General features: G+C 35.7%; 2 protein-coding genes across 4 annotated transcripts in view; both read right to left on the reverse strand.

Moving 5' to 3' along the window:
* Positions 1–11,156, reverse strand: part of HOXD3 (homeobox D3) — a 243,875-nt gene that overhangs the window by 172,778 nt on the left and 59,941 nt on the right. Inside the window, exon 1 of one of the 3 annotated variants that reach the window (XM_044075436.1) lies at positions 8,060–8,175. The exons of the other annotated variants lie outside the window; for them this stretch is intronic. Coding sequence (XP_043931371.1) covers positions 8,060–8,102 — 43 coding nt within the window. The 5' untranslated portion in view covers positions 8,103–8,175. Of the gene's footprint in view, positions 1–8,059; positions 8,176–11,156 lie in introns of those variants that run through there. 3 annotated transcript variants of the gene reach the window in all.
* On the reverse strand, positions 8,326–9,518 carry HOXD4 (homeobox D4). Its single transcript, XM_044075437.1, has 2 exons — positions 9,011–9,518; positions 8,326–8,624 (listed from the first exon to the last, which is right to left on the reverse strand). Exons 1-2 carry the CDS (start codon positions 9,417–9,419, stop codon positions 8,326–8,328), a joined length of 708 nt encoding a protein of 235 aa, XP_043931372.1. The 5' UTR covers positions 9,420–9,518.

Here is an 11,156-nt window from a genome sequence, read left to right on the forward strand (position 1 = left end):
GGATTATAATAATCTGGTTGGATTAGTTCACATTTTTGACTAAATACAGTTGTTACGGAAAGATTACTTAGCACATACTGCTCTTCTACTTACATGCATACCTAGTGAAATCTGCTCCGTGGGTATGCGTAGTAATTATGCGTGTGCAATGTTATGTATAGTATGTGTATGCACGCGCGTAAATACTTATAAACACAGAATAGGCGCGCGCGCGCACACGCACACACACACACGCGCGCGTGTGTGTGTGTGTGTGTGTGTGTATGTGTATATATATATATATATATATATATATATATATATATACACGTGACTGGGCATGCATATTCTAAACCTTAAAGAGTTTTATGTAATTCGATAAGTGATATTAAATATTTGCATTTCCAAGTACAGTTAATTTCTTTCAGGTGCATAAATATCACTGCAAAACTCTTCATTTTAACTACAATATCCAGTTTGCTTTGGAAGACCAGCTACGTGCGCCTGATTTTTTTTCCATGCATTGAAAGCTTGATAAGAAAGCGTTAATCTTCTCCAAAGCTGAAAATCCATCCTTTTTGTCTAAAGGGAAGGATCCTAGAAATCTTCAGTTGCAGCATATGTTCATAGAGCAATAAAACTGAAAGATTTACTGTCTTCGTCTGGCCCCCAACAGCCTCGCACTGTTTCAGGAATTACTTATGATGATTTATAACAACCCTGACAATCCTCAGCCCGTTGAAAACGTTTGCTTTGTACTTTAATCGGGAACCTTAAGCTTTAAATTAAAATTCATTGTGTTTTACTGAGGCTGTCGTATACTTCTGTGCGCAGCAGCCAAACCTGGGAAACACAAAGGACCTAAAAATGCCCTGTTATATTGGGAAGAAGCTCTTTGCTTTCATAGTCAGCATTAAAACACTGGAACGTTTTTCAACGTTGAATAATTGCATTAATGTTATTGTTTGAATATATAATTCATAAAAAAGGAAACTTTGTAACTCTCCCCAGCCAGCAACAACGGAAGTAATAAAAAGATGTAATCCAGGTTATAAAAATTATTCCACTGAGAGGTAATAAAGAATACCAAGTTTTCAGTTATTTTGTTCCCTGATAAGTTATCCATTTTCATAACTGTCCACGCTGTACGGTTATACTGTATTCAAACGACTGCACAAAAACACTCATTGTATATAACTATTATGTATGTATGTGTGTGTCTTGCACATAATGTGTTTATTTATTTTAACTAAGAAAGCAGTATTTACTTAAATACATGAATATTAACACTTATTTAACATAAGTCAACCAGTGTCACGTAAAAAAAAAAAAAAGAATCTGCGAATGGCAGCAAAGAAACAACTAAAATTTGAATGAAAAAAAAAAAAAAAAACAACTTCGGGCTCCCTTTTCTCACCATCTTTTAGGACCAGACAGCAGATGCCCTGACAGTCGGTATTGTTCCCAGTAATACACAAGCAAAGAATAAATCTCCACCATTTTACCACACAGACACCTCTGGTCAATAGAGGCATATTGTTTTCCAGCGCATAAATCCTTCTTAAAATAATCTGTAGAGTTCTCAAGTGTATTTCATATTTCTCCTTAAAGGAACCCTTTCCATAAGGTCACTGTACCAGCCAAGAACTTCTGTCTTAAGGTTGCTGAGTAGGAGGCAAAGGGTGCTATTTATCATATGCATGACACTTAGGTTCATTTACGATCTGGCTATAAACAGCGAAATATTTACCTACCACGCTTCCATTTGTTCGCAAGCTATCAAAGAGCTAGAAGTGCTGAGTGAGAAACGGCACCGTTTGTACATTATATTCTTGGGATCTCTTCAGTTTTCAGGTCTGATAGAGTCCTTTGCTTGGCCGATTAATGACGAAGCCGTGTTTCTTAGGGGACGTGCTGAATTAATTATTTAGTGAATCACGTGGTCGGCCCAAGTATAAACCTACTTCTACAGTCTTCTCGGTAAAACCCCTTTAGGTTACAATCCTGTAAATCTACATTTTTACTTAGACTATGTACAGACTTCAGCAAGAAAAAAAGCTAACAAATATGGCCGTTTACAAGCTCAGAAGATCTGCAATGGAACCGTCCCCATTTACTGTAACCTACAGTGCCTGCTTTTGACTCGGCCTTTTTTCTCTGTTTTTGTTAAGGAGACTAGTGGTGATACGCAGAATTTTAGTTCGGTACTAGACACATAGGAGGAGCTATTATAAATGCTATAGCTAAACCAGTTCTATACGTACATCTAAAGAGAGTTTAATAAAAATACTAATGAACATGCAAACCTTTAGCAAGTCGCATGGTCACGTGGTCAATTCAATCTAGTATGCCCATTCATAAAGGGGTACTATCAATAGGGTTAGCACCTGTCCCACTCTGCGAGGGTTGTGTCCTGCAAAAAAATTGTAAAATGGCAAATGTCCTGAGATTTTAGAACATTTTTTCCTATATTTTATGTAATAGTTGCATAAAACAGTTATTTTGTATCTGAAACACCTACATGTCATAAGAAATAGAATAAGCAACTAAATGCTACAAGAATAAGCTTTTATGTAGGCAAAAAAGTGAAGGTCTATCCTTTGTACTGGCCGTGGGTATGTTTCGGCCTGGAAAATCTGACGGAAAGGTGGCAACCCTAATTATCAAAAGTATGATCTTGTTTTGCAAAGCCTACTTCTTCCATCATCATTTGTCCTCCAGTACACTTCCCAAAGACTTCTACACCCTTTCTGTAGCATTTTTGTAAACCACCTTACGTCGATTTTGGACATACTGGTGGGTTTCAAGTTCTGAACAGAAACATAAGGTCTACATTTTTGCCCTGCCGCATTACTATCACCCCGTAATCCACTCCCAGTGCAGTACAGTTGCAGTTGCACCACTAAGGTGGGAACTTAACTTATTTAGCAGCTACAGCTGCTTTAAAAATGTGCGTACTCAAAAAATTAAGTCACTTTAGAGTCATTTGATAACTGTAACAGTAAGATTAATGCGTGGCCCAATTTACAGGATAATGCATGTATGTACTTTCAGGAGTAGTAACATGCATGTTTTGTTGGAGGGATCAGAGGATATCAATCTGAGTGATGCTAGCAGTGACTTCATCCCCTCTCACATATTTACACCCTTTCACGGAAATCCTGGATTGGGTTTTAGCGTTTGCTGTTTCTAGTAAATCCTGTGATTCCCGTAATAGAGCATTGAAGATTAGTGTCTTATTACCATGCATTTATGAAATTCGTTTTTGTTTTCAAAAATGTTTTTAACAGGCAGGACGCACTACATGGCTGCATGATAACACTATTTGGAAAGTATTCTCACGTTAGTTTTTTTTACATTGTTCATTTATTTATTTAATTTCTGAATTTAGGGAGTGGCATTTTAAGACTGATGGGTACCATCACCTTTTCTAACTTCCCCAGCGTCATAAATCACTCTTAATAGGTCACCGATTGGTTTCACAAAAAGAAAATAAGTGACTGTGCACGTGTGTGTGTGTGTGTGTTATCACGTAACACTAGCTCCCATAATTTCACTAACACAGTATCGCTATTTCTAAAACAAAAGTAACCCTTAACATTACAATAACAACTGGGTTCATTCAGTTCAGGCATTTGCGATAAATTACAAGTGTTTTGTAGCATATAACTATACAGTGCTGCACATAGGATATTACTACCTGAACATAAAAAATAGATGCACAAATAGTTTCCCCTAACCCCATTCTCAACACCAGTTACAGTAACTTCAAGGCACATACGATAACACATGTTGACTTTAGAAGTATGAAAGAAAAATACTTTTGAAGTCTTTTGTTTGAAAAAAATACTTTGATTTAGTAACACAATTAGAAATGGGGACAGATATGGGACGCTACAGGAATGAATATAGAGGCGTTTCACAGCCAGCCTGATGACGGTGATGTACTACTGTTAAAAAAGAAAATGATAAAGAGCATAAATCTTAACACAATCAGAACATTATTGGTAAATATTTTATAGTCAAGACATAAAAGGAATATTGACAATTTTATATAAAGACTGCTTTATTGAGTGATAACATTTACAGATGTTATATGAAATGAACAGACAGATGTGTATTTTTACACGACAATACAAAATAATAACATTATGCCATATACATCTTATGCAAAAGGGCTCGCAAGTGTTCAGCAGTACTGGAATAGTGCAACTTGGGTATGCTACAAGCTTTCTTGCAATTAAATTCACATCAGAAAACAATTGTTTGCTCACATACCTTTGCAACACTGATGTTGCGAAATTTACCTTGTGTAAAAGCTTGCTCATTAGACCAAAGTGCTCTACGGAACACTTCTAAATAGTACCTTTTGGCGACTTTACTGAAAACTGCTAACAAAAGAGCCTTCTTCCAATCAATGCACATTGAATAAAATGATATCTCGTCTTCCATACCTTTCTGACAGACTTTATAAAATGTATTTTGTATAAAACTTAAATAAATTGATGAAATATTTTAAATAACATGAATTGATTTTACATATGTTGTGTTTGTGTGTGCGCGTGTTTGGGGGGGGGGGGGTCACCCTGGTCCATAAAACGGTGTGTTGCGTTTTTATATTTTTAAGTTCAGTCTGACATAATTACTGGCAACAATGGTGGAGAATAAGAATGCAGAACCGCTATAATACAGAATACAGAAAAAAAAACTTTTGCACGGTTGTCTTACTTCATCTTTGGTATCCCATTGTTTAAAAAAAATCAAGGGGCAGACCAACTAGCTGAAGACGTTCTTTTCTTTGTAAATTTTGGTAAGGGTATATTATCATGGTTTTGAAATTTTAAGGCTGTGAAATCCTCCGCGCTACACAACCTTCCAATGAAAATTGCTTATCATGTCTTTGCTATAGGGGATTTACATCCATACAGAGTTTATAAAAATGCATGTTTTTGGTCTTAAAATAAATGAAAAAAAAATGTCTCTGTGTAGTAACTGTAAACAGACACGTAAAAGGAACGAAACTGCTAAGCCTGCATGTGAATGCTGTCTGTAAGAGAAAAGACGAAGGGTAGTGGAAGGTCCAAAAGGTCAAGGGTTTAGAGGTCAGTCCTCGCGGCTGAAATACAGCTAATGGAATAGAAAATGTGTCCTCTGGATGAACCTGTTTCTGTAGTTTAGCCGAACTTCAGTAAAATACCTTTTCAACTTCTCAACGTGAAGGCGTCAGAAAGAAGACATCTTGGGGATGGGCGAACTCTTAGTTTATTGTAACACAAACAATGATGCAAATAGTGCCAGAATATCCATCTTTAATATAAGGACGTGAATATATTGTAGTAATGCCATGTGCGAGTTTAACAATGCATGGCAATCATTTACAAAAAGAATCGTCCAAATGCTTTCTTTATCACTGATTAGATGAGGTAGTGCAGTTAGATTCGGGTGTCATTTGAATCGGAGTGGAATTCTTTAAACAGAGCCTTCATATTAATTACCATAAGCGGGAAGAGTTAGATACACAGATAATAGGCAACTGAAATGAAGAAGTTGCCATTTACATGAAGACGGGCAAATAAAACCAGTGCATAAATTGACTACTGAAATGTATGTATATATATATATATATATATATATATATATATATATATATATATATATATATATATATATATATATATATATATATTACCAGAGTGTTGTAAAAAATACATCACATTACTGTTAAATTATGTATTATTGGGAGGTTGTTACCTAAGGTGGGCACTGCCAGGTTTCGTTCACTCTGTCCATACTTTAATTTTCTCTCTTCTACACTCTTCCCACCCTTTCTTTTCCCTCTCTCATTTTGGATTAACGACTACATAATGTCTTTCAGAAGAATAAGTCTATCCAAGCGCGGATTTTAAATGCAGTTTTATTTCTCTGAAATATATATTATACGCTGCTTGGCGGTCAGAGGGTGTAAGGATGAACCTCTTCAACCGTAGTTCCACTGTTCCTAAAAGGATTGTTATTCAGTTTTATGTGGGGCATCTGGGACTACTGTCATTTCTTTGTTCTTTTTCTTTCCTTTTTTCATTCTTTCATTCTACCGTCACTCTTATCTTCCATACTCTATATCAATGCTTTTGTTTAAACAAGAAAAACCTATTTCATAGGACACTGAATTTACTTAATTATGGTTAAGTTACTTTTTGTTACTGTGAAAAGAGATTATAATATGTCCATTACTGGGTGAAGTTTGTTTCATTATAGTATACCTTAGCTACTTATTTGTTAAAGAATTAGGGACAAAGCCAAAAATAATGGGGGAGGGGTGGAGGACAAAGGATCGAAATCCTGGACAGTTCTTAAATAGTCCTCTAATTCAATCAAAATAATACAGTAAAAGATTTTGCAACAACATGCAATTCCCGAACAATAAGTATGGAACTAATGTCTGGGTGGCTGACAAACTGTAATCCTCAGTGATTTAACAGAAAAGCATAAGTGTTACGAGTGACAGGGCAAAAATATAAGAAAAAATCGGGGATAGTTAAGAGGCATGGATAATAAACCTTTTAAAAATATATATGATAATGTATGCATTTAAATCCATGTCTACAGACTTGAAAACTGCATGTAAAGGATCATTCTAAGTACAATAGCCATTTTACTGTAAACTAACAGGGTGAGCATTAGCTTTATAATGAGACATTTTATAGTCTTCCCTACAGGCAAGGAATGCAATGAGTAACAGTGATTGAGTTAACTTGTGTGTGGTGAGGTACAGCAGGCTGTCTTATAACCAAATCAATTTTCAATAACTACAAAACTAAAAAATGCACCGTATACTTAACAAATCTCTTAAAATGTGCTCACTACCAATAGAAACGTGACATAATGGTAACCTCCGTAACACACTGTGTATACACTCTCAGCGGGTTCTTTTCAAAGAAACAATAATCTAAATTGAACAGGATTTAAATTGTGCAAGTACTATTATTTGGATTCCTTGCACATACCACGACTGTCAAAAAATGACACAAAACCGAATATTTACTAGACAATAACCAAACAAGCCAATATAAAAAAATCTCAAAATGAAATGATGTGTATGGGTGCCAGACACCAAATGAATAATTTTAAAGTAAGCAAAGAAAAAAATACACAAATCGGAGTGTTGTGTATGGGTAGTTGACTTTGTTTTGCAAAAATAAAGAACTGCTATTGCAAACGACTTGATGCTAACAATGTATCCCCAAGCAAATAACAAAACATAAATGAAACAGAATAACAGCAGCTACAGCTATTTAAATAAATGCACAACTTTTTCTGATTCCCATTGCTTTTTAATGTTTTTTAATTTAAATAAATGCGCTAGTTTTCCAATTACTTGCAGTGTGTGTGTGTGTGTGTTAGTGTGTACATATGTACATCCATAGGTACGCGCGCGCGCGCGCACACACTCACACACACACACACACACACATACACACACACAAGCGCGCGCACATACTGATTTTCATACAAGATACACGTTAATACTGGGAAATAATAAAAAAAGAAAGAACGGTAGAAATTCATAAAGATAAAAGTATATTGCTTTACATTTTATTTTAAACAATTTGTTTCCAACCCTTAGCCCCATCCTATCAAAGTGACTGCATCTCTATTTACAGACCCATAAAAGGCAACTGGGTGAAGCAACATCATGGAAGTCAACATGATTGCCTATACTATACTAAATCTGTTACTTAAATAAAGCAAATCAGTGTTTGGCTTCTTGGTTCACAAATTTAACGCACAGGTAATATTTTGTACCAACCTAAAGAATGGCAAATAAGTGAAAAAACGTTATGTAACGTAACACATGACTGCGTATACTAGTTCTGCCACTTAAATAAATCAAACCGGTGTTTGAATTCTTGCTTACCATACTCAAAGAATAAACATTTTGTTTACACACAAAGTTGTTCAAACATAGGTAAACAGCTGATACCAGAATAAAGCATTTCACCATGATTATAAAACTGGAAAACATCTATAAAATGCTAAAAGGACTATGTCTATACATTTTCCTGCTATAAGGCTAAAGTACCTTTCTTAATATGAAGTTTCATCAAGATCCTCCAACTTTGCATCACTTAACAATGTTTTTCCTTTTAGGCAGTACCATTTAGAGTTCACAATACTGACGTATGAATCAGTGTTTCTTCTTCTTCTGTGTGTTTACGTAATGAATATAAAACCCAACGACGACTCTAAACGTCCCTTTTACTGATGCATGCATGTCATGTAGAATAATATTCCTTATATACACTAGTATAATTCAAAGTAAAGGAAAATTGAAAACGTTCTTCCTTTCTATAAAGTCGCAAGATCAATATGATGGTCCTTAGATACAGTTTGTAAATGTTGACTAGATCCTGAAGATCTGCCTTTGGTATTTGGTAGTTTGTGGTCTTTTTTCCATTTCATTCTTCTGTTCTGAAACCAAATTTTGATCTGGCGTTCAGACAGACATAGAGTATGCGCTATTTCGATGCGACGACGTCTAGTAAGATACCTGTTAAAATGGAATTCCTTTTCCAGTTCTAAGACTTGCTGCCTTGTATAGGCAGTACGCGAACGTTTTGGCTCACCTCCACTGTAATTTGCATTAACTGAAAAACAAAATATTGTTTTAATTTCAGGTCTTTCCAGTTACTTGCACTATTAAACATTAGGCATGATACAAAGAACATGATACATGACACATGATGCAAACGCATTAAAAGGTAACTGCATAAAAAGCAATTAAACATTTTGCACTGAAAATGCACGAGCAAATTGCTCACAACATTTTAAAGTCAGGATTTTAGCACTTGAACCAAAGCAAGCCACATGGCCAGCGGCCTGTTTCCTCTGTAATAAAATTTATGATTGGTGAAATTAGTAATCATGCTTAGAACCAGCTGTAACTCATAACTGAAAGCTGGCTTAGTCACAAAAAATAAGTGAGCAAATGGTCATCGTTTAGTCGGGGCAGAAATTAAGAATTCAGTCTTACCCGAGTTAACATGTACTTTCTTCATCCAAGGATAAACTACTGCTGGTTGTTTTGCTGATGTGCCATTTTGAGTCTTTAGGTTCTGTTGCTGGTTACAGGACCTTTGTGTGGACATAGGAAGCGGCGGGCAATGCTCTGGTTGACCGGGGAAATGGCTCTGAGGCCCGAGCTGCTCCTGTACATGACCCCGCGGCTGCACTGTAGAGCCCTGTGCATTACTACAGCTATAGGTCTGTTCGCTGTAATTTGACCGTGGATAGATTCCTTGATGCTGAAAATCTGAGTCTTGCGTTGGACTATAATACTCTGAGGTTTGACCAGCTAGGTAATTATTCTGTGAATATTCCTCACAAGGAGGAAATTTGGGGTCCACATATTTAGAGTTCACCATATACGAAGTCATGGCCATTAATTTCTGAAGGTAGAAAAATACTAATTTTTCTCGAGTTGTCTTTTTGCTCCTTCCATAGAGCCCTCCTACTTGCTGTCAACTGAATAAAGTTAGGCAACCATGTGACTGACGTAGCCAATGGCAATACGGGGAGTTTATCACAGAAGAGAAAGCATCTTGTGGCAATTTTCACAAATGTAACTAAATATGCTAGTGTAAGTACAGTACAAATTAAAAATCAGTATACCGTTTTAATATAAATAAATAATAAAATGCATAAGGTATATGTTCAAGAACCACAGCTATCCTACTGACCCTTAGAACACAGATCCTTTGTTCCAAGCTAGTTATTTTTTAACCTTCCTATCCCCAAGAATCACAAAGCACGGCAGCCTAATTAAAAAAAAAATGTGCAAAACATCTAACGCACAAGTAGATGCTACTATAGAGAAAACGTATAGAAAGTGTTAGATATAACTGAACTGGGAGATAAAACAAATAGTAAACTGGAAGTTAATAATGTACCATAGGTTGGCTTTTGCTTTTGAAAGGTCTCTCTCTCTCTCTCTCTCTCACACACACACACACACACACACACGCACGCACGCACACAAATGATCAAACTCCATCACCCTGCATAGCATGCAAGTCAATCAACAGCTTAATATTTCATTAAATATTTTTGATAAGTTATTAATATGTGTGAGCTTACTCTTTTTTATCACCTGTTTTAACTCATATCATACTGATTTTACCATACTATTATTTTATCTTTTTCACACATAATATTTTTAATTTGTATTTGCATATCTTCTTTCACAATGGTATAGTATATTTGAAAACATGGAACTACATTTATCTAAATATTGTTGCACCATTAGGTATTTGAAGCAACACATGCATCAGCTATTTACAAATAATGTAACATAATTCGGGACAGGTTAGAAACAGTGACAGACTGACCGTCACTCTACAAAACAAGAGACAACAAAAAGAAAGCACATGTGCGTACATTTACTCCCACCCATCAAAGAAAGGAGCTCTTTTATGTGTATAGAGAAATAACGAATTTCATATAATGCACATGCATATGTTCAGACGTATCTGCTATTTTCCATTCATACTCTGCGCATTGTTTGCTACTGATGCGGGGACATCATCAGATCACACCAATGGGTTGTGATTTTACAATAACAGGAACACGAAGTTTTTGCATCGACCATATACTCCCCTAGAATCGAATCTGTGACATGATTACATCACACAAATTCGGTTCTACAGGGTATATATAGACGACGTAATAACGGTCTGTCATCTTAAAAGCATACATAAACTTATGCTGACACAAAACTAACGAACGTAACTGAATGAAGTAACCGTTTGCGGTTTCATTAACATAAAATGACACTAAACAACACCAGAAACAATATTAGAGGTAAACAAGCAATGCCAAGCATGGCAAGATTAGGTTGTGCCTTACAAACATTGCAATAAATACTAGGCTTAAACTGTTTAAATATGTAAGCTTTAACTAGTAATTTTACATTTTCTCAGCATGACTCAATGATTACCCAAATGTTATATAATTTGTAGCATCATTAACAAGCCACGGGGTGCTATCAAGTTCTGTACCTTTCAGTACAGAACCCTTTTTTCCCTTCAATTAACAGTCCAATCACAAAACAGTTTACGGTTTCAAAGTAATAAATTATCTGAATACAGTTTACAAAACAACACCTTGGACTTAAGTTACAG

This window comes from Protopterus annectens, chromosome 6.part1, assembly GCF_019279795.1.
Source record: "Protopterus annectens isolate FY-2018-M chromosome 6.part1, PAN1.0, whole genome shotgun sequence".
Taxonomy (NCBI): Eukaryota; Metazoa; Chordata; order Ceratodontiformes; family Protopteridae; genus Protopterus; species Protopterus annectens.

What these genes read in the sequence shown, in the direction of transcription:
- HOXD4 (XM_044075437.1), bottom strand. Translation starts at nt 9,419, where the DNA reads ATGGCCATGACTTCGTATATGGTGAACTCTAAATATGTGGACCCCAAA. An exon ending in GAAAGTACATGTTAACTCGG is followed by an intron (nt 8,625 to 9,010) that starts GTAAGACTGAAT and finishes TTTGTTTTTCAG; the next exon opens with TTAATGCAAATTACAGTGGA.